At 47.3% G+C, this 24,067-nt stretch overlaps 1 protein-coding gene and 1 long non-coding RNA gene across 2 annotated transcripts; one reads left to right on the top strand and one right to left on the bottom strand.

The window, feature by feature from the left end:
• Positions 1 to 3,692: 3,692 nt before the first annotated feature.
• Positions 3,693 to 4,465, bottom strand: LOC114295803 (uncharacterized). The gene is made up of 2 exons (XM_082888710.1): positions 4,280 to 4,465; positions 3,693 to 4,102 (listed from the first exon to the last, which is right to left on the bottom strand). The coding sequence occupies exons 1-2, from the start codon at positions 4,289 to 4,291 to the stop codon at positions 3,764 to 3,766; spliced, it is 351 nt and encodes a 116-aa protein (XP_082744836.1). The 5' UTR covers positions 4,292 to 4,465; the 3' UTR covers positions 3,693 to 3,763.
• Positions 4,466 to 18,587: 14,122 nt separating this feature from the next.
• Positions 18,588 to 19,469, top strand: LOC145799165 (uncharacterized). Its single transcript, XR_014341177.1, has 2 exons — positions 18,588 to 18,686; positions 18,895 to 19,469. It is a non-coding gene; the product is annotated as an uncharacterized LOC145799165 (long non-coding RNA).
• The last annotated feature ends 4,598 nt before the right edge of the window (positions 19,470 to 24,067 follow it).

Raw genomic sequence — 24,067 nt, 5'->3', positions numbered from 1 at the left:
CCTGATGGAGGCCATCCATGGAGGAGAATGCGGTGCGCATATGAACGGAATAATGCTAGCACGGAAGATCCTCAGGCAGGGTTACTACTGGTCTACCATGGAGGAGGATTGTATCGGCTTTGTTCGGCGATGCCACAAGTGTCAGATTCATGCAAACCGCATGAACATCCTGCCGTCGAAGCTGTACAACATGACTTCGCCATGGCCATTTTCAGTTTGGGAAATCGATGTGATCGGGGCTGTCACTCCAAAAGGGTTGAATGGGCATGAGTTCATCCTGGTCGCGATAGATTACTTTACGAAGTGGGTTGAGGCCCAATCATATGCCGTGTTGAAGGCGTTGCACGTTGTAAAGTTTATCAGAAACAACATCATCTGCCGCTACGGGGTCCCAAACGAGATTATTTCGGATAACGGTTCCCACTTCAAGAAGGAAGTGATTGACTTGTTAGAGAAATACAACGTGGCTTTTCATAAGTCATCCACATACCGGCCACAAACCAACGGAGCGGTCGAGGCCGCCAACAAGAATATCAAACACATACTGCAGAAGATGGTGGAAACATACTGGGATTGGCCAGATAAGCTGCCATTTGCTCTGTGGGGCTACAGGACTTCAATTAGAACTTCTACCAGAGCGACTCCGTATTCATTAGTTTATGGGATGGAGGCCGTTCTACCTATCGAGATTGAGGTTCCGTCATTGCGAGTATTGGCTGAGTGTCAAATAGCCGAAGCAGATTGGCAGCAGAGCAGGTTTGAGGAACTCATGCTCTTTGATGAGAGAAGACTGAAAGCATTGTACCATGTTCAAGGTTATCTGCGCAGAATTACCCGGGCTTTCAACAAGAAAGTCAAGTCCAAGAATCTAAAGGAAGGAGATTTGGTGCTCAAAGACAACCGAGCTCCCATCCACGGCCCAAGGGGCAAGTTCGGACCCAATTGGACTGGTCCCTACATCATCAAAGCTATCTGGTCAGGTAGAGCTGTGGTTCTGATGGATCTAGATGGCCTAGAATTTTCACAACCAATCAACATGGACAAGTTGAAGAAATATTGTCCCTGAGAGGCTCGCTAGGCCGAAAACCCGAAAGGGCGACCTAGGCAAAGGTTAGAGCATAAAAAATTAGAAAATATAAAAACTGAGCTCGCAAGGTTGAAAACCCGCAAAGGGCGGCCTTCGCAAAAGTTAGAGCGTAAAAGGAGAGTGAAAATACTCGAGTGAACCTAAGCCTGAACTACGTAAGGCTTGATTCCCATCATCGGGATACGTAGGCAACTTCATCCAGAAGTTCAGTCATAAACTTTTCCCCTATCAACTTTGTCCATTTGATCATCTCAATCATCTTTGTCTACCAGCATTTAAGGGCTTCGATTGTAATCTCCGGTGCAGTGCTATTTAGACTAGGGGCAACTTTCTGTTGCCGTGCAGTGCCGCGGTACTCTTCAGACTAGGGGCAACTTTCCAGTTGTAGGGATCCCAGATTGTGCATCTCAGTGACAGATCTCAGGCGTGTCCAGTTCCAATCCATATCGAAAATGGTTTTGAAAATTTTTAATAAAAGTTGACTTTCTTCAAATTAATCTTTCTACAACTAAGACCATTTTTGGACCAAAGCAGAAAATTTTCAGTACCACAACCTTCAATTTCATTAATTTCAAAACAGAGTTCTCCTGCTCTTGCATACAATCAAAGTTGTTTTTTATTACATTCATAAAAAAAAACTTGAAAGTACTAATAAAGCAATAAATCCGGGGCATAGTCAAGTCAGGTGTCCCTGCGCCCCCTCCTAGAGCTGGTCGAAGCTTCTGATACCGAGCTGGGCCCAATCTGTGCCTCTTCATTGAGCCAATCCAAGCACTCGTCAGACAAAGTATAACTGAAAGTGGGAGCGGGGGCCAGGAGTTCTCTCGTCCTCCATGCCGTGGCATATCAGGCAAGCTGTGCACCTCGAACCGGGAATGAAGCCGGATACTCTATCCCCTCTGGTGGACAACTCTAATCATGACCGAACTAGCGATGGAACCAGAACGGAAAGTAGAATACACAGTGAGTCAGACCAACCAACTAGATCTCAGTCTGCTGGAACATGCTATAGCTCATTGCCGTGAGATTGAGCCAAGGGCAGTGCCAGGCGATGCGATCTGCAGACAAATTGCACATCCAGTTGAACCATCATCCCTCATCAAGGGCATCGACTAGGCGTTGTTGAAAGAAGTAGCCGCGAGCTGAGTAGGCTGGGCAAGAGTCCATAACCTGAATTTATCCATCAACCATATGTGAGATTGGGTGGGAAACATTACCTGCAACAGTAGTGGACTCCCCACAAATCTGGTCGTCCCCCGGCGATGGAAAGCATCCAAGCCCATCAGCATCTCAGCCAGTGTCATCGCAATACAACTCTTTCCATCCTTCAAGCCTTGAGCAACTTCAATCAGGCGAATGCTTGATCCACCAAAGCCCGTCGCAAGCAGAAAGTGAGATAGCATACATAAGCAAAGGGCATGTTGTCGGAAACTTTGCCAATGATGGTCGCCACGGTCACCGGCGTCAGAAAAGCGATAAATCAATCCGAGGATGTCCAATTCCCCATTACAGATCAGAGACCGAACGTCATGCGTGGTGAGTCCACACATCCGCCCTAAAGCTTGGGTGTGACCAAAGCGAAACTGAGGCAAGATCTCTTCACAACTTTCAGATTCCATCAAAGCTTGAAAATCTTCGAAAGTTGGACATACCTCTTGCCCGCCAAAGCTAAAGACATGTGTTACCGGGTTCCAAAACCTTGCCGCGGCATGAAGGAAGGGAAGGTGTAGCGGAGTACGGCTCAGCGTGAATAGTGCATTCAAGCCAAAGCCCCGGAAGTTCAATTTTTTCGAGCCGTTTAAAGAAGCAATCCAAGCTGTGAGATTTTCGACGAGAAACGCGTCCATTTTGGTGCAAAACTGAGATGAAATGAATGAGCCACGGAGCTAGGACCTTTAAAGGGGATAAGGCACTGTTCGGGGGGACATGTGTCAAAAAACTGGTGGTTGCTGAGCTAAGTGGCCGGCCGGCCACCTTTTCTGGTAGGCCGGCCACCCCTCTCCCCTCAAATGCAAAAAGCTGGTCGGCTAGCTCCCAAAGGTGGCCGGCCATGCTGCAATCTGTGTCTTTGGTCCTGTTCTACCCTCTAAAAGGAAGTTCCTAGCATTTCCATGTATCGGGAGGGTTGAAGGCGCGAGTTTTCCTCAGTTTTGGATGCGTTCTATCACCCAGACCGTCCGAAATACACCTTGTTTATCGAATTGTTGTTAAGTCTTGCTTATCGAGTTGTTGTTTTGTTTGTTGAATCGTCCTGTTTATCGAGTTTTTAAGTTTTGTCGAGCTGTCGAGTTTTGTTTGTCAAGGTTGTTACTCCTTGTTTAATCAGTTTTGTTATGTTTTGCTTATCGAGTGGTAAACTTGCTGAGGTTTTGTTGTTTCTTAGTAAGTTAGGTTGTTTAGTTTGTCGTGTCGGTTCGCTACTTGACTTGGCAAATACACAATGCACATTTACCGTTCAATCTCTTTTTTGTGGAAAATGACGCGATGCGATGCTGAGAATATAAAAGTACAACACTTTTTCAAAAAGCTGTTTCATTCCATCATGCTTCTTTTGTTGCAACATTTTACAACAAAGGTACAAGTTTTACAGAAAATAAAGCTGCCTAATAATGTACAATGTGCTACAACTACTAGTATAAAAGGTAAATAAAGTAGGAAACAGCTGCACCAATGCTCTCAAGAGCAGGAATAAGAGGCCCTCTTCGTCCTCTTCTGCGGAACAGACTCTGCACCACCGGCACCATCTGAGTCGGAACTGTCATCCTCGGGATCCTCCTCAGCCTCCTCTCCACTCCCGGAACCAGGGTCGGAACCCTCCTCTCTGTCAGCAGATGTCTCTGACTGACGATCTGCAGCCTCCTCCTCCTCTTCGTCCTCACCGGGCTCCTCCTCTACGATATGTGCTCTGCGTCTGCGGGACGACTCCCCTCTCCCGGCTCCCCGAGAAGGTCGAGATGGCCGGGCTCCCCGAGAAGGCCTGGATGGCCCGGTCCGTGGCTGATATACCGGAGGCATCTGAAAATAAAAAGTGCAGTTTGAATACATCAGCTCAAATGAGGGTGCATGTAGATACCGTATATGAATGTGGTGTGTGTCAGATGTGCTCTACACAGGCAACCTACCAATGCAGTGAAATGATCAAGTTCAGCATGTCATCGGAAGTATGATAAATGCAAGAAAATAAAAGAGTACCTGGACACCCATGATGGACAACTATGCCTCTCTCCGTAAGACCATGCCCTCGAGTGCGGCCATCATCCCGAGCATCTCATCCATATACTCGACCGGAGGCTGCAGATACAAATGCAAAATATCAGTAAAGGAATGAATGTCCAAGTATCTGAGTGATAAATCAAAGCTATAAAGCATACCGGCGGCGAATCAGGATCTCTGACATATCTGTGGTTAGACATGGGAGGCTCTATCGGAATCGAGTAAGGAGTCTCGAATCACCATCCCGTTAGCTCGGTCGGCATGTCTGGCCACCCAGGATAATGATGAGTCGGAGGAATCAGGGGAACCAATCCACCCCCACCTTTGGATGTACCAGCCCTGCTAGTGGAAGGGACGTCCGTAGCCCGAGCCCGGCCCGATGAGGGCATACCAGCGGGTCTCCTCGTCGGGGTATGGACTCCCGTCAACGAAGGCATCAAGTATGCGTGACGATAAGTCGCATACTCTCCCTGCTCCAGATGAAGAAATGCATCAGTACCCAACCTGGCGTCGACAACACCCTGGGGAGGGAGCCTATCAGCGGTCCGCATGTCGTCTGGGGGTGCTGAGGGAATGTCCTGAACGGGGTAGCCCCATGTCTGGCGCAGGAAGCGCTCCCCTAAAAACCAGACCCTGCTAACCGGCCCCTCTAACAGGTTCCTGTACCGAGAGGCACCCCAGGCTCCGGCAAACTGGAATCGGAGGTCACTACCCAAAGGCGCCCAAGGCTGCCATGCGATCTGTGGGTAACCAACGCATAAGCTGATCAAAAATCGTAAATGCGTAAGATAAATCAAAGAATGGAAACATGAAGAACTGAGAGTTCTGCAATACCTTTGATGGTCGTACTGTGTCAAAGTACTGCTGTAGATAGAGAAGAGACTCCCAAGGTCTCGGCCGGTACGGGCCCTCAAATACCAGCGAAAAAGGGGCCATGGGAGGCATCGCCACCTCGAGCTCCGGGGCTAGTGTCGGGAAGTACGCATAGATCCATAGCTGTGGAAAACAAGGCAGTAGCCATCAGAATACAGAATGTTGAGTGCAAATTGTAAATACAGAACGCTGAGGGCAGAATACAGGGATACAAAATGTAAAGTGTACCGTGTGTGCAGTGTACAGAGAATGAAAGAAGAAATGTAAATCAAGGGGGGCAGAAAGTACCTCCCAGGCTCTCCAATAACCGCCAAGTAAGTTCCCCCGTCCGCGGGAGGTCACGCTTATATAGCAATAAAGAGTGGCCAGGCCGGCGCCACCCCAATCATACCGCCAGACCTGTGATAGGTTCACTAGGGCACTCAACAGATAAAGTCCGACAGTGTTCTCCCTATCGGCAAACAGAGTGGTCCCGAAGAGTAACATCAGAAATCCGCGGGTATACTGGGCTACCTCCTCAGGAGTCTCAGGCTCCATCTCCACCCTCCGAAAATGAGAGGAAAACCAAGTATATCGGACCCTGCCCGAAGATCTGTCAACTGGCGGGCGAGCTCCCAACAAGTAGATCCAGGAGGCCTCTTACTGGTCTATGTCCTCATCATATGGGATCGCCCAGCCTCCCATATCAAGGCCGATCAATGCGGCGAAGTCAAATGGGGTCATAGTCATGTCCCCAGTGGCAGAGAAATGAAAGGAGTTGGTGGTGTCCCACCATCTCTCCATTAAAGCACCCATCAGTGTCCTACTAGCCGGACAACGAGATATCCCAGAGCAGAAGGTCCCAAACCCTGCCAAGTCAACCAAATCTCGGACAGCCTCCGGAAGCTCCGCATACCACTCTCTAGCCGCAACAGAGCCATATCCTCGTGCTATACGGGAGGTCATCTGTATTCAGAATGAATACATACATTCAGTCTCAAAATGAAATAAATGAGCTGTGTGCAAATGAAATGTATGAGTTGTGTGCAAACTAAAATAGATACAATGCAATGAGCTGTGTGCAAATCGAATATTTGGGCTGTGTGCTCAGATTTCAAAATCAGTGGGCTGTGTGTTCATCTCAGAAATCGAGCTGTGTGTTCAACATCCGGTGTTTAGGCTGTGTGCTCAGATTTCAAAATCAGTGGGTTGCGTGTTCATCTCAAAGTTCGGGCTGCGTGTTCGACGTCAAGTGTTTGGGCTGTGTGTTCAAATTTCAACAAGTGTGTGCTGCGTGTTCAACTTCAACTTGGGCTGCGTGTTCATCTTAGAGTTTGGGCTGCGTGTTCGACGTCAAGTGTTTGGGCTGTGTGTTCAAATTTCAACAAGTGTGTGCTACGTGTTCACCTTCAACTTGGGCTACGTGTTCAGAAATTTAGAGTTTGGGCTGTGTGTTCTACTCTCAACAAGTGTGTGCTGCGTGTTCACCTTCAACTTGGGCTGCGTGTTCAGAAATTCAGAGTTTGGGCTGTGTGTTCTACTCTCGACAAGTGTGTGCTGCGTGTTCACCTTCAGCTGGGCTCTGTGTTTGGAAATTCGGAGTTTGGGCTGAGTGTTCAACTGTCAACATATGTGTGTGTTGTGTGTTCACCATCAGGTTATGGGCTACGTGATCAGAAATTCAAGTGTTCAAAATGCAAACAGAATACTGTATCATGGGCTAAGCATCAGAACAAGCTACGTGCTAAAAAGAGCAGATATCCATAGCAAGAGGCATGAAACGTACAAAAATGCGGAATACATTGCAGAAATGTAAAAAAGGCGAAGTAAATACCTCTCGTGCCTCATGAGAGAGGTGAGACTCCAGCTCTCGCAAAAGCAGATCCCCAGGCGCTCGATCATCAAAATCAGTGAAGTGATAGAAAATAGCCCACGGAAGGATATGTGTCGGAGGGTCGTACCTCTCGGGTATGAAGGGTCGAACCCTCGGAGGCAGAGCCATGATATCAGGATCATCCCCGGCGTCCGGAGGACCTCCACCGTGAGGGAAATGACCAGCCATTTTCGAAAATCTGCAAAAAGGAGCAAAAATGAGCAAAATGAGCCAAAATTGGAAAAAGTCAACAAAAGTCAACTCTCAGGAAATGAAAAAGTCAACAAAAGTCAACCCCGAGGAAATCTTCCACATGTTGAGACAAACTTACCTCAAGTGGTGAAAATGAGAAAAGAAGCACCAGAATCAAAATTTAATCGGTCCAAAGTGACGAAAACTGAAAGATTTCGCGAAAACAACTTGCGTGGCGCGTTGGAAAACGCATATAGAGCACAGATCTGAGAGAGAAAATGGTCTTGGAAGGTAGAGAATGTGTTTTCGGAGCTGGATTTATGAGGAAAAATGCTTTGGCCGAATGGATTTAAGGAAAAGAGAGTGAAAGTACCAAAATGCCCACGGTTTTGGAAAAGTGGCCAGCCAGCCACCTTTTCGGGTAGGCCAACCACCCCTCTCCCTCTACCCTGGCTGGTGGCCTCCCCCTGGGAGGAAAACTGGCCGGTGGTGTTCCCCCTGTGACCCCCAAGGTCTCTGCAAATTTTGGTAAGGATTGGAGTCCCCGGGACCCGGGAAAGCACAAGCGAAGAAGTGCACTTTCCGTCGCGAAATCGCTCTACCGGAACATCAACTTCAACTTTCGATGCGTTTCTCATCGTTACTCGTCAAAAGTGAGATGTATCCTTTTTGAAAATGTTGCGACCCCTCCGGGAGGTAGACCGGAGGTCACGATTGAGTCGCCCTCATCAAAAACTTACATTTCTTTGCTCGTCGTTTTACGACAAATTCGCATTCGAGTCCACATTTATTTTGCATTGTTATGCACGTCACTTGCATTCTCATGCACACCACCCATACTATTGTGCACGTTTCACGGGTATTGTCATACCCTCATGCTTAACCCGCGTTGTCACGTGCGTTACTCCTCATATTGCGATGCACTTTTCTATCGACGCCGCGATTGTCTGCATTCAATATCGTTTTGAAAATATGTTGTTAACAATGTTGTGCTTGTTGAGTCTCTCTCTTTTCAGGGCACGATATTGTATGTACGGTTCATTTGAGGCTGGTACAACCAGACGAACCGCGCAGGTATTGTATCTTCTCCGTATGAGACGTGGCGAGAATTGAATAATTCTCCGCATTCTTAATTGCATGAAATGTAGTTGTTGCTTTGCATTCTTGCTTAAAACTGTTGCATCTATCGTGAATATGTGCTTCATTACAGCTTGCTGCATTTGCCTGATCATTGAGATACCTTCGGCTTCTTACATTGTCGGTTGCATTTTGCCCCTGCCTGCGGGCACGCCTGCCGGCGCATCTCTGTTTATCTCGCCTGTTTGTCTAAGTCTTCGGCCTTGTCAAAAATGGGTCGTTGTAACAAGTTCGCGGGGGACCTCGCTACAGCTCGGACTCGATTTGTAGTCACGGTTCTAAGTCTGAACCAAAGAGTCCAAATCCGGCAAATCATTTTGAGAAAAAACAGATTTTTTGAAAGAAGTGTCAAACATGGACTGCTTTGCCAGATACAGAGTCGCCACCTAAATGTTTTTTAATGGGAAATTTAGGAAACCCTGACTCGGTGCCAAAGGCCACGTGTCCGTCATCACCAAAGTTGCCTCGGCTCGGGAACTTGGGTACGATTGGGGAAGGTCACTTCGTGAGCACCCCCGCTCGCCCGGTCAGAGACCGGCCTCTACTAACCATGATATTTATTTTTGAAAACTTTGTGTGTTCTTATTCCGGTTATTAGCCTATGTTACTATGTGATGCGCACAGCATATAAGTATAGACCGGGTCGCCCGAATTGGAACAAAACATTTCATGCTTGTTTATTTGAAAATGGTTTGATGATGCTACTCGCAAGTAGGCTAAGACGTGGATTTGCCACCCTCAGGTGGGCTTAGAAAAATGTGATTTTGCCACTATCTAGTGGGCTTAAAACTCACAGTCAATGATTTGTTCCAATTTAAACAACCCGACCTTCACCCACAGGCATTCAGGCAGTTATATCACATAAGCACATAGCCTCATGGTAAGCATGCTATCATGGCAGTCACTCACACGCATGCAAGGATGCTAAAGCATAAAACTCACCGAGTACTCCAAGCCAAAACAGAAACTCATTAGAACTCATGCATGAATCCTAAGTATACAGAAATGCCTAATGCAACACATGCAAAAATGCAACTATAGCAGGCTCGGCTACTCTAAACATGGCATATGGAATGCTACAACTATCATGTATTCAATTTGGAATTGAAAGTACAATGCAGTTAGTATGATGCGCCGAGCCCGGTGCATGCAATACAGATGAATGATGCAAACATGCTGTCATACTGTATGCTAATTTAAACATGCCCTAATCTAACCATCAAAAGCGGATAAATAAAAGGGAGAAAGACGTGGGGTTGGAAGACATACAACACACACACGCACACTTATTACAGTTGTGCCCTCGTGCAGAGGGTCCGAATAAATAATACAGTCCCGAATAAAAGAATATTACAGTCCAAATAATATACAAATTCCTAATTAATTAACGAATTAACTAAGAAAACTGTAAAAACTGGCGTGCAAGCCAGGGACTGCCTTGCTTCTGATGGATGATGTACATTTGGGCTGCCTTGCGCGGAAATCCACCGGGATGCCCCAATTAGCCTCTGTTTAGCAGTTATTCTTGAAAAGCGTGCCAAGTCTCGAAAAGTTGCTGATTCTTCATTTTGTTGCAACAGAGAGCAGGAAAGGGGCATAGCAATGTATTTTCACAAATATATGCGTGCCTCGGTCCTCGTGCCACCAATCACGCATACCGAGACATGATGGCCGAGGAGTCGAATTGCACAATTTAATATGGGATGAATGCACATGAAAACACAGCTAAAACCTAACTCCATCATGGATAATCCGGAGTGTCGGTGACCGGGGAATTGAGATACATTGCACAATTTAATATGGGATGAATGCACCTCGTTTCCCGTGCCCGGGTTAACTCCTATTCCGAACACAATGCAATATGCATGACATGCATGAAATGCAACTAAGATACAATCCTAACATACACAATGCTATGGAATGGCATGCCTCGAAATACGTGCACACGGGCACGCAAATCGAGAAAATGACAGAATGAGATCTAAGATACAACCTAGTATGCGCTATGCTGTAAAAATGAGATGTCTCGAAATGCGTGCACACGGGCACGCAAACCGAGAAAATGACAGAATGCAATGCAAATGATATGCCTCGAAGTGCGTGCACACGGGCACGCGAACCGAGGCAATGGCAAAATGTGATGTAATGACATAAAAATGAAATATGGGCTTATACCAACATGAGTGAGCCTCAGCCACACTCACGTAGGATGCCGGCGGATAAAAATGAAGTGCCTCGAAATGCGTGCACACGGGCACGCAAACCGAGGCAATGGCAGAATGCGATGTAATAACATAAAAATGAAATATGGGCTTATACCAACATGAGTGAGCCTCAGCCACACTCACATAGGATGCCGGCGGATAAAAATGAAGTGCCTCGAAACGCGTGCACACAGGCACGCAAACCGAGGCGATGACGGAATGCGATGCAATGGCATAGAAACATGATATGGGCTTATACCAACATGAGTGAGCCTCAGCCACACTCACATAGGATGCCGGCGGATAAAAATGAGGTGCCTCGAAATGCGTGCACACGGGCACGCAAACCGAGGCGATGACGGAATGCGATGCAATGGCATAGAAATGGAAAGCAATCATTCTAATAAAATTCCAGCACTAAAATATGGGGGAAAACAGTCCCGAAATGAGGCGAAATGACACTAAATGCATGGAATTGTCCCGAAATGCAAATTTAGGCACCCGAAATGGCCTATAGCTATGCCAAACATGCACAATATGGACATGCAATGAAAAGACAGAAGTTAGACAGTCCCCAAAAAGGCACTTTCACAGTTATAAACATGGTCAAAAAGCAAGCATAGGTATGGCAAAAATGGCATGCAAGAATAGGGGCCAAAAGAGGGGTAATGAAGCAAGTAATATAAGCAAAATCCAAACTGAAAAATTCCCTTCTACAACACTGAAGAGGGACCAAAAATATGAATATTTACAGTATATGGCAGCCCCAAAATTAGTGTACAAACATGATAGAAATGTGATGCAAAATGAGGTTCAAAAGTGGCTATAACATGAGGTATGCAAAGTATTCACCAAACAGCCAAAGACCCTTAATAAAACATGTAGAATGGGCCAAAATAGGACTATTTCCAGAACTGTAAAATGGCCAAAAACAAAAGCATGATAGGCTAACTAAACATGCAAGAATGGGGAATAAAAGAGAGATATAACATGAAGTGGCATATGGAGGTCCCAAACCATGAAAGGACCTAAATGAAATATGAAGAATGGACCAAAATAAGCACTTTTTCAGAACTGTAAAATGGCCAGAAACAAAAGCATGGTAGGCTGCCATTGCATGCAAGAATGGGGAAGAAAAGAGGAGTATAAAGGTAAGTACAACATGGAAGTCTCAAATGGTGTTGAGCCCTTCTTCAATGTTGAAGAGGGGCTCAAAATAAGCCTAATATCAGTTTACAACATGCTCAAAAACAGATTACTCATGGGCCAAAAATAGCATGCAAGATCATGACATATAAGAGGATCAATGAAGCAAGTGCATCATGGAGGGCTCAAACAGGGTTGAGCCCTTAATGAAAAGTGAAAATGAGCTCAAAAGAGGGCCACTTTCAGTTAGGGCCGGAGCTTGAAACAAAAAGAATGTGGGGCTTACAAATGGATCAAGAAAAAGGGTCAAAGAGGAGAAATGTTACTCACCCTTGAAGACTAAGACTTTTGTTGCTTCTTGGACCAATTTGTAGCTCCTTTAGCCTTTGAGAAGCCTTCCTTGTTGCTGGAAATGAGGTGGTGATGGTAGGGCTTGGTGGTGTAGAAGAAATGGTGATTAGGGACTTAGAAATTTTCAAGGAAATGAGAGGGATAAAGATGGAGTTGTGTATGGAAGCTTGAAGAAGAATTTTTCTAACCCTTGAATGTGATATAGCTTGCTCGTTATATGGGCCAAAGAGGGGGTGTAAAGGTGGGGGAAAAGGAGAGCAACTTTCCCCCACAAAATATCCCCCGGATAAAGATCTTTTCTGGGAGAGAAAGCTCCACAGCTGTAAAGTGCACAGTGCAAGGAGCTCGGCCGGCCTATTACTTTTGCTGCAGGTAGCCGGCCGGCCACACCCCCTAGCCGGCCGGCTAGGGGTCAAAAGGGTCAATCAGATTTAGTGGCCGGCCACCAACTGATGGTGTCCTCCTATCTGTGTACAACACAACCCTGTGGTTAAAAGTCCAAGAAAGTCGGTCCAAGGGGCTCAACATTAGCTCGGAAAGAGGGGTTCAAAAGGGTCAGGTGGAATTACTGGCCGGCCACCAACTTTTAGGGTCCTCTCATGTGTGTACATCACAAATATGTGGTTCAAAGTTCGAGAAAATTGGTCCAAGGGGTTCAACATTAGCCCGGAAGGAGGGGGTCAAAAGGGTCAAGTAATATTAATGGCCGGCCACCATTTTTTAGGGTCCTCCCATGTGTGTACATCACAAATATGTGGTTCAAAGTTCGAGAAAATGGGCCCAAGGTGTTCAACATTAGCCCGGAAGTGCGAAAAACGGGCGCCGAAGGGCGTCGGAGGATGTATAACTGGTTGCTGCAACAATTGCTGGCCTCCCACCCTTCAGTGACCTTCCTAGTGATGAAACAGAGGTACCTGCCAAAAATGAATGAAAACCGATGCAAAACGAATGTTCGGGGGCCAAAACACACAATTCGGGGCCCCGAAAACTGCCCGTTAAACACCGAAAGTGGCATTCGGCCACGAAGTGGATTTCTCAGACCCCAGTGTCCCTCAAAAGGGAGCAAATAAGGAGTATGCCAAAAATTAGAGCAAACGGAGGTGGTTAGGCGGTCCCGAACCGAGGCACACGGCCTGACGGCTCCGAAAACCGGAAACCGGACTCCGAAATGGGCAAAATGGCCTACGGACACGAAATGTAGCCTACGGACATTGAGAGATGGTCTACCGGACCTCTCCCTCCCCTCAGGAAAAGAAACAGAGAAAACCGAGTCTGGTTCGCAAACCGAGACAAGGCACAGAAGAGGGTTCGAAAGTCCGGAGGCAGGGCTCACGGCCGCAACTCTGAAACTTCTGAACGAGCACATTATGCAACATCACCAAGCGCTCAATCGGTGACATCTGAGTCTTAAGGTCGGTCAAAAATGGGGTGTCTACAGTTGCCCCTCTTTGACAGAACTCGAAAGTCACAAGTGACGGGAGTGAATGTCAAAGCCGAGAGACGACCCATTTTTGACAAGGCCGAAGACTGAGACAAACAGGCAAGATAAACAAAGATGTGCCCGCAGGCATGCCCGCAGGCGGGGGGGGGGGGGCAAAATGCAAATGATAATGCAAAGAGCCGGAGGTAACCCAATGGTCATGCGAATGCAGCAAGCTGTAATGAAGCAAGTATTCGCAAATAGATGCAACAGTTTTAAGCAAGAATGCAAAGCAACAACTACATTTCATGCAGTTAAGAATGCGGAGGATTATTCAATCCCCGCCACATCTCACACGGAGAAGATACGATACCTGCGCAATTCGTCTGGTCGCACCAGCCTCAATTGAACCGTACATACAATATCGTGCCTGCAAAAGAGAGAAATTGCAACAAGTACAATATGCTACCAACATATATTTAATGTGATTCCGAAAGTTCGACACGCGCAGCGCCGGTGAGTGAATGCATCGCAATGCAAAAGTGGAACATGCGTGACAACGTATGCTCAAACATAGAGGTATGCCAATATCAAGACATGTGCATAACAATGTGAGTATGCTCATGAGAATGCAAGTTATGTGCATGATAGTGCGAAATGAGCATGAATCAGGGTGTCCGTTTGTCATGAAACAATGAGTACGGAAATGCGTGTTTCGGTGAAGGCGACTCAATCACGGCCTCCGATCCGCTTCTCTGAAAGGTTACAACTCATTCAAAAAGGATACACTTTGATTTCGATGAATGATGATGAGACACATGTCAGAACTCGAAGCCGAAGTCCCGGCGGAGCAATTTCGCGACCGGAAGTGTACTTTTCTTGAACTTTTTCAGGTCCCGGGAACTCCAATCTTCCTCAAAATTTGCAGAGAGCTAGGTGGGCATGTAGGGGACATGGCCGGCCATTTATCTTCCCAAGGGGAGGTGGCCAACCGGTTTTCCATAAAGCAAATAGCTGGCCGGCCAGTTTTCCAAAAAGCAGATAGCTGGCCGGCCAGAAAAGAGGGCCGGCCGGCCATATGCCCAAATCCGGGGGCTTTTTGGTCTTTTCACCTCCTTTTTGATGCTCCTTCAATCCAAGACTTGGGGCCTATATAAGGCAGCCGAGACCTTCCACTTTCTTGCCTCCTATACCACTTTCTTCTCCATATCTGAGTTTCATACGCGTTTTCCAACGCCCCGTGCAAATTGTTTTCGCAAAAACATTCAGTTTTAAACAATTTGAAGCGATTAGATTTCAATTTCGGAGCTTCTTTTCGCATTTTCGCCACTTGAGGTAAGTTTGTCTCAACATTTGGAAGATTTTCTCGGGAGTTGACTTTTGTTGACTTTTTCATTTCCCGAGAGTTGACTTTTGTTGACTTTTTCCAATTTTGGCTCATTTTCGCTCCTTTTGCAGATTCTTTGAAGATGGCGGGTAATTCTCCCCACGTCGGAGGTTTTCCAGGTGCCGGAGATGATTTTGGTCCCATGACTCTACCCCCGAGGACCCGACCTTTTATTCCCGGGAGGTACCGTCTGCCAGCACACGTTCTTCCGCGTGCTGTCTTCCGTCACTTTACTAGCTTTGACGAGCGAGCACCCGGGGATCTGCTTCTCCGAAAGCCGGAGCATCACCTCTCTCATGAGGCCGGAGAGGTATTTACTTCATTTTCTGTATTTTTCGTAGATTTCGCACCTTTGCCATGCTTGAACACGCAGTTTAGCTTATGACATAGTACTTTGCTTGCATCCTGAACATGTAGTTTCAACACTCGAATTTCTGAACACTCGGCTTATTAATTAATTGCGAAGGCACAGTACACATTAGTTAAGAGGCGAACACACGGCTCAAACACCGATTTTTCGAACACACAGCCCGAATTCGAAAGTGAACACCCACACTTTAAATTGTCTGAACACGCAGCCCAGATTAGATAGTGAACACGCAGCCCACACTTTAAATTTTCTGAACACGCAGCCCAGATTAAATAGTGAACACGCAGCCCACGCTAGTTGAAATTTGAACACGCAGCCCAAACTTTAAATTTTCTGAACACGCAGCCTAGATAGATAGTGAACACGCAGCCCACAATATAACTGAAAGTTGAACACGCAGCCCAAACTTTAAATTTTCTGAACACGCAGCCCAGATTAAATAGTGAACACGCAGCCCACACTGATAGAAAGTTGAACACGCAGCCCAAACTTTAAATTTTCTGAACACGCAGCCCAGATTAAATAGTGAACACGCAGCCCACACTGATAGAAAGTTGAACACGCAGCCCAAACTTTAAATTTTCTGAACACGCAGCCCAGATTAAATAGTGAACACGCAGCCCACACTGATAGAAAGTTGAACACGCAGCCCAAACTTCAAATTTTCTGAACACGCAGCCCAGATTAAATAGTGAACACGCAGCCCACACTGATAGAAAGTTGAACACGCAGCCCAAACTTTAAATTTTCTGAACACGCAGCCCAGATTAAATAGTGAACACGCAGCCCACACTGATAGAAAGTTGAACACGCAGCCCAAACTTTAAATTTTCTGAACACGCAGCCCAGATTAAATAGTGAACACGCAGCCCACACTGATAGAAAGTTGAACACGCAGCCCAAACTTTAAATTTTCTGAACACGCAGCCCAGATTAAATAGTGAACACGCAGCCCACACTGATAGAAAGTTGAACACGCAGCCCAAACTTTAAATTTTCTGAACACGCAGCCTAGATTAAATAGTGAACACGTAGCCCACACTGATAGAAAGTTGAACACGCAGCCCAAACTTCAAATTTTCTGAACACGCAGCCCAGATTAAATAGTGAACACGCAGCCCACACTGATAGAAAGTTGAACACGCAGCCCAAACTTTAAATTTTCTGAACACGCAGCCCAGATTAAATAGTGAACACGCAGCCCACCCTGATAGAAAGTTGAACACGCAGCCCAAACTTTAAATTTTCTGAACACGCAGCCCAGATTAAATAGTGAACACGCAGCCCACACTGATAGAAAGTTGAACACGCAGCCCAAACTTTAAATTTTCTGAACATGCAGCCCAGATTAAATAGTGAACACGCAGCCCACACTGATAGAAAGTTGAACACGCAGCCCAAACTTCAAATTTTCTGAACACGCAGCCCAGATTAAATTTGCATGTAGCTTATTTCACTTCATCGGCATACAGCCCATTTCATTCCGTTGGCACGCAGCCCAGTTAATCTCATTGGCACACAGCCCAGTTCATTTCATCGGCACACAGCCCATTTCATCTCATTGGCACACAGCCCATTTCATCTCATTGGCACACAGCCCATTCATTTCATTATTGACACATGTATTCATTCTGAATGTAGGTTGGTTCCCGCAGTGTGCGGGGGTATGGTTCCACCATCGCGCGGGACTGGTACGCTGAGCTCCCGGAGGGTGTCCGAGACTTAGTAGACTTAGCAGGGTTCGGGCCCTTCTGCGTCGGGTTGTCACGTTGTCCTGCCAGGAGGACACTGATGGCAGCCTTGGTAGAGAGATGGTGGGACACCACCAACTCCTTTCATTTCTCTGCTACCGGGGACATGACCATGACACCTCTAGACTTCGCTGTGTTGACTGGCTTAGACATAGGAGGTTGGTCCATCCCTTATGATGAGGATATGGGCGAGTGGGAGGCCGCTTGGATGTATCTATTGGGGGCTCGCCCGCCTGTTGACAGGGTTTCTGGGAGAGTCCGATACACTTGGTTCTCTTCCCACTTCCGGCGGGCGGAGATGGTGCCTGAGACTCCCGAGGAGACAGAGCAGTACGCCCGTGGTTTCCTTATGTTCCTCTTCGGGACCACCCTGTTCGCCGATAGAGGGAACACAGTCGGGCTATACCTGCTGAGCGCTCTGGTTGACCTATCACAGGTCCATCGATATGACTGGGGTGGCGCCGGCCTGGCTACCCTTTACTTTTATATGAGCGCGACCTCCCGCGGGCGGGGCGATTTACTTGGCGGCTACTGGAGAGCCTGGGAGGTACTTTTCTGTCCTCTTGATTTACATTTCTGCTTTTCATTATTTGTACATTGCACTCACAGCGCACTTTTACAGTCTGTATTTTGCTCTCAGCATTTCGTACTTACATTCTGCACTGCTTTTCTCAGCTATGGGCCTATGTATACTTCCCAGCATTAGCCCCAGAGTTGGAGGTGGTAGGGGTTCCCACGACCCCATACTCACTAGTGTTCGAGGGCCCGCACCGGCCGAGACCTCGAGAGACCCTCCTTTACCTGCGACAGTACTTTGACACTGTGCGACATTCAGAGGTACCTCAGAACTTTCAGTTCCTTTCATTTTCATCTTTGATTTGCTCTGTATATTCTTGATTTCTGATTGGTTTATGCATTTATCATCCGCAGATCACATGGCAGCCCTGGGTGTCCCTGGGTGACGGTCTCCGACTTCAGTATACCGGAGGGTCGGACATCTCCCAGTATAGGGTCCTGCTCGAAGGGCCGGTTGGCAGGGCATGGTTCCTGGGGGAACGCTTTCTGCGCCAGGTATGGGGGTATCTTTCCCAGGATCCTCCCGCAGTGCCCCCAGTCAGTATGCGGACTGCTGACAGGATCTCTTACTCGGAGGTAGTCGGCGCCATGCTGGGTAGTGATGCTTTATTATATGTTGAGGAGGGGGACTACGCCACTTACCGTCACATATATTTGATGCCTCCATTGACGGGAGCTCATATCCCGATGATGAGGCCTGCCGGTATGTCATCCTCGGCCCAGGCTCGGGCTCGGGCTGCAGACGCCCCTTCTACTAGCAGGGCTGGTACATCTAGAGGTGGGAGTAGACCGGTTCCTCCGGTTCCGTCGACTTATCCTCATCCTGGATGGCCAGATATGCCTACTGAGTTGATGGCGTGGCAGTATGGAGCTATTTCCCCGACTCCGATTCCACTAGAGCCTCCGATGCCCAGTGATCGATACGCCATTGATCCTGACTCACCGCTGGTATGCTCCGCTGTTTTTCATTCATCATTCAGATGTTTAGACATTTTTGTTCACTGATGATTATGAGCTCATATTTGCAGCCACCGCACGGGTACATGGAGGAGGTGGTTGGACTAGTGGCCACACTCGAGGGCATGGTCCTGCGTAGGGAGGCACAGTTGTCTGTCGCGGGCATTCAGGTACCCTTCAGTTTTCTGGCATTTATCATACTTCTGATGACATGCTGATTTCTACTGCATCGATAGACTACTTGTGTAGAGCACATCTGACACACACCCCACTTGGACACTGCATTTACATGCACCCACTTCACGTAGCCTTTGCCTGTATCTGCATCTGATGTATATATTTGGACTGATGTATTTGAATTGAACTCTTTGTTTTCAGATGCCTTCATGGTCCGGTCAGCCGCAGGCCAGGCCACCTGGGCCTCCTTGGGGAGCTGGGCCATCTGGGCCTTTTTAGGGAGTTGGGTCACCCGGGCCTTTTCAGGGGGCGGGGTCATCTCGGCCTTCCCGAGGAGCCGGGCCATCTAGGCCTTTTCGGGGAGCTCGAGGAGGGCCTGTCCGCAGACGCAGGGCTCACGTTGTAGAGGTGGAGCCTGATGAGGAGGAGGAGGATGCTGAGGAGGAGGAGGAGGCTACCGATCGTCAGTCAGAGACATCTGCTGAGGAGGGGGGCTCCGGTTTTGGTTCGGGGAACAGAGGTGAGGCTGAGGGGGATCCTGAGGACGACAGCTCTGACCCAGATGATGATGATGGCGCAGAGGTTGTCCCGCAGAAGAGGATGAGGAGTGCTTCTCATTCCCGTTCCCGAGGACTTTGATGCTGTTGTTTCCTGCTTTATTTTTCTTTTTGCTAGTAGTTTGTAGCACTTTGCACATTGTTAGGCAGTTTTATTTTTTGTAAAACTTGTACCTTTGTTCGTTGTAAAGCATGATGGAATGAAATAGCTTTTGAAAAGGTGTTTGTATTTTAAACTTTTAGCATCGTATCGCATCATTTTATTTTGCACAAGAATGAAATTGAATGGGAATGCGCATTGTGTAATCACCAAGTCAGGTAGTGAACCGACGCAACAAACTAAGCAACTCAACTTACTAAGATATAACAGAACCTTAGGAAGTTTACAACTCGATAAGCAAAATGCAACAATGTTGACAATGCAAATAAACAAGACTTTAAACAAAGATTGCTTAAACAGAGCGTAATGACTCAAAAACACGAAACACGTCCGCTCGACAAACAACTCGATAAGCAAAACAACAACTCAATAAACAAAACTTGGCAACAACAGAGTGTACTTCTGACGATCTGGGCACCGGGACGCATCCGAAACAGAGGGAGATGAAGGCCTTTGACTCTCCCGTTGCATGGAAATGCTTGGAACTCTCCCTCGAAGGGTAAAATAGGGCCAAGGAGATACACTGCAGCATTGCCGGCCATCCCTGGGAGCCGGCCGGCCAATTTTGTAGAGAGAGACAGCTGGCCGGCCATTTCTGAAAAAGTAAATGGCTGGCCAGCCAGAAAAGGTGGCCGGCCGGCCACTCAGTCCTGCAGCCACCTGTTTTTTGACATGTGTCCCCGTGAATAGTGTTTTTCCTTCTATAAAAGCCTCAACTTCGGCAACATTCATTTCATCTTAGTTTTAGACAAATATGGAGGCGTTTCTCGCAGAAAATGTCACATCTTGGATCTCTTCTCTAGATGGCTCGGAAAAGTTAAATTTCTGGGGTTTCGGCTTGAATGCACTATTCACGCTGAGTCGTACTCCGCTACAGCTTCCTTTTCTCCATGCCGCGGCAAGGTTCTGGAATCTAGTGACGCACGTTTTTAGCTTTGGCGGCCAAGAGATGTGTCCCACTTTCGAAGATTTTCAGGTTTTGATGGAGTCTGAATGCTCTGAAGTGATCTTGCCCCAGCTCCGTTTTGGCCATGCTCAGGCTTTAGGGCGGATGTGTGGGCTTACGGCGCATGACGCTCGATCTCTGATCTACGGTGGGGAACTGGACATCCTCGGTTTGATCCATCGTTTTTCCGAAGCCGGTGACCGCAGCAACCATTATTGGCAGGGTTTCAGGCAACACGCCCTCTGCTTATGTTTGTTGTCTCACTTTCTGCTTTCCTCGGGCTTCGGCGGGGCTAGCATTCGTCTGATTGAAGTTGCCCAACGTTTGAGAGAAGGAAAGAGCTGTATTGCCATGACCTTGGCCGAGACACTGATGGGCTTAGATTTTGTCTATCGCCGGGAGGCGACTAGGTTCGCCGGGAGTCCACTGCTGCTGCAGGTAATGTTTCCCACCCGACCTCACATATATATTTGCTCACATCACTCGACCCTCAGGCTCGGTTTTTCTCACAAAACCCTTTTCCTCACTTTTTCTCTCATCGCACATCTCTCTGTTCTTTATTCTCTCATTTTCCATCCCTCCCCTAGGTATGGTTAATGGATAAGTTGCAGGTTGTGGACTCTTGCCCGGCCTATTCAGCTCGAGGCTACTTCTTTCGACAGCGCCTAGTCAATGCTCTTGACGAAAGGTGGTGGTTCGATTGGATGTGCAATTTGTCTGTAGACGGCATTGCTTGGCGTTGTCCTTGGCTCAACCTCCCGGCAATGAGCTATAGTATGTCTCGGCTGATTGGGATCCAATTGATTGGTCTAACCCACTGCGTATTTTATTTTCCGTTCCGGTTCCTGCGTCAGTTTGGTCATGATCAGACCTGCCCACCGGAGGGGATTGAGTACCCAGCCGCTTTCCCGGTCCGGGGTGCACAGCTTGCCCGATATGCCACAACATGGAGGACTAGAGAGCTCCTGGCCCCTGCTCCCACTTTCAGTTGCACTTTGTTCGATGAGTGCTTGGATTGGCTCAATGAGGAGGCACAGGTTGGGCCTAGCTTGGCATCAGATGCTTCGTCCAGCTCTGGGAGGGGACGCAGAGATACTTGATTCAACTATGCCCCAAATTTATTGCTTATTTAGCGTTTTCAAGTTTTCTTTATGAATGTACCTAAAAAAGCAACCTCGATTGTAATGCAAGAGCAGGAGAACTCTATTTTGAAATCAATGAAATTGAAAGTTGTGGTACTGAAAATTTTCCGCTTTTGGTCCAAAAATGGTCTTAGTCGTAAAAAGATTGATTTGAACAAAGTCAACTTTTATTAAAACTTTTCAAAACTATTTTCGATGTGGATCAGAACTGGACACGCCGAAGATCTATCACTGAGATGCACAACCCCAGATCCCTGCAACTGGAAAGTTGCCCCTAGTCTGAAGAACAACGCGGCACTTCAAAGCAACGGAAAGTTGCCCCTAGTCTGAGTAACTTTGCACCGTCGCGGCAACGGAAAGTTGCCCCTAGTCTGAACAGCACTGTACCGGAGATCACGATAAATGCTGATGGATAAAGATGACTGAGATGATCAAAATAGACAGAGTTGATCGGAGAAAAGTTTATGGCTGAACTTCAAGGTGAAGTTGCCTACGTATCCCAAAGATGGGAATCAAGCCTTACGTAGTTCAGGCTCAGGTTCACTCGAGTATTTTCACTCTCCTTTTGCGCTCTAACTTTTGCCAAGGCCGCCCTTTGCGGGTTTTCAACCTTGCGAGCTCAGTTTTTATATTTTCTAATTTTTTTGTGCTCTGACTTTTGCCTAGGTCGCCCTTTCGGGTTTTCGGCCTAGCGAGCCTCTCAAGGATAGTATTTCTTCAACTTGTCCATATTGATCGGTTGTGAGAACTCCAAGCCATCTAGATCCATCAGAACCACAGCCCCACCTGACCAGATAGCTTTGATGATGTAAGGACCAGTCCAATTGGGTTTGAACTTGCCCCTTGGGTCGTGGATGGGAGCTCGGTTGTCTTTGAGCACCAAATCTCCCTCTTTCAGATTCCTGGACTTAACCTTCTTGTTGAAAGCCCGGGCAATTCTGCGTTGATAGCCTTGGATGTGGTACAGTGCTTTCAGTCTTCTTTCATCAAAGAGCATGAGTTCTTCGAATCTGCTTTGCTGCCAATCTGCTTCGGCTATTTGGCATTCAGCCAATACTCGTAACGACAGAACCTCAATCTCAATGGGTAGAACAGCCTCCATTCCATAGACCAATGAATATGGAGTTGCTCTAGTAGAAGTTCTGATTGAAGTCCTGTAGCCCCACAGAGCAAATGGCAGCTTGTCTGGCCAATCCCGATAGGTTCCCACCATCTTCTGTAGTATATGCTTGATATTCTTGTTGGCGGCCTCAACCGCTCCGTTGGTTTGCGGCCGGTATGTAGATGACTTATGGAAAGCCACATTGTATTTCTCCAACAAGTCTATCACTTCTTTCTTGAAGTGGGAACCATTATCTGAAATTATCTCGTTTGGCACCCCGTAGCGACAGATGATGTTGTTTCTGATGAACTTTGCGACATGCGACGCCTTCAACACTGCGTATGATTGGGCCTCAACCCACTTTGTGAAATAATCTATCGCTACTAGGATAAACTCATGCCCGTTTGACCCCTTCGGGGTTACAGCTCCGATCACATCAATTCCCCAGACTGAAAAAGGCCATGGCGAAGTCATGTTGTACAGTTTTGACGGCGGGATGTTCATGCGATTTGCATGGATTTGACACTTGTGGCATCGTCAAACAAAACTAATACAATCCTCCTCCATGGTTGACCAGTAGTAGCCCTGTCTGAGGATCTTTCTGGCCAGCATTACTCCATTCATGTGTGCACCGCACTCCCCCCCATGGATGGCTTCCATCAGGCGTTTCGACTCTTCAGCTTCTACACAGAGCTTATGCATTCCCAGATGACCCCTTTTGTACAGCTTTCCCCCGCAGATAATGAACTGAGCAGCCATTCTTCTGATGGCCCTCTTATCTTTGGCATTTGCCCCTAGTGGATATGTCTCCTTTTTCAAGAAGTTCCAGATGTCGTAATACCAGGGGTTGCCGTCTTGAACCTCATCTATGGCGGAAATCGACTCGTATGCTGGCGCAAACTTCTGATCAATAATGACTGGACGCATCCGGACTCCGGATGGGATGTCTATCATAGAAGATAGAGTTGCTAATGAATCTGCAAACCTGTTGTTCTCTCTTACGAGGTGGGTGAAATTTAGCTTCTCAAATCGAGGAATTAACAAATCCAAGGTTTGGTGGTAAATTATCATCCTTTCCTCCTTGACTTTCCAATCTCCTTTTGTTTGAGACACAACAAGGTTCGAGTCCCCAATGACGTCCAACCGTCTTGCCCCTAGTTCCAGGGCTGCTTCCAGGCCAGCAATACATGCCTCATACTCTGCCTCATTGTTGGATACTTTGAACCGGAGCTTGAATGCTAAAGGGATACGAGAATCGTTAGGCGCTATCAGCAACACCCCTATCCCATACCCATACTGGTTTGACGCTCCGTCAAAGTACATCGTCCAAGTTTCATCTTCGAAGTGCAGAATGGCTTCATCTGGGAATAGATACTCAACCGCTTCATCCCCCTCAACCGGGTGGTCGGCAAGGAACTCCGCTACCGCTCTCCCTTTTACTGACTTGCGCGTTACATACTTCAAATC

The sequence above is a fragment of the Camellia sinensis genome, chromosome 9 (genome assembly GCF_055761805.1).
Source record: "Camellia sinensis isolate YWXY chromosome 9, ASM5576180v1, whole genome shotgun sequence".
NCBI lineage: Eukaryota > Viridiplantae > Streptophyta > Magnoliopsida > Ericales > Theaceae > Camellia > Camellia sinensis.
This window is presented reverse-complemented; position numbering and strand designations above follow the sequence as displayed.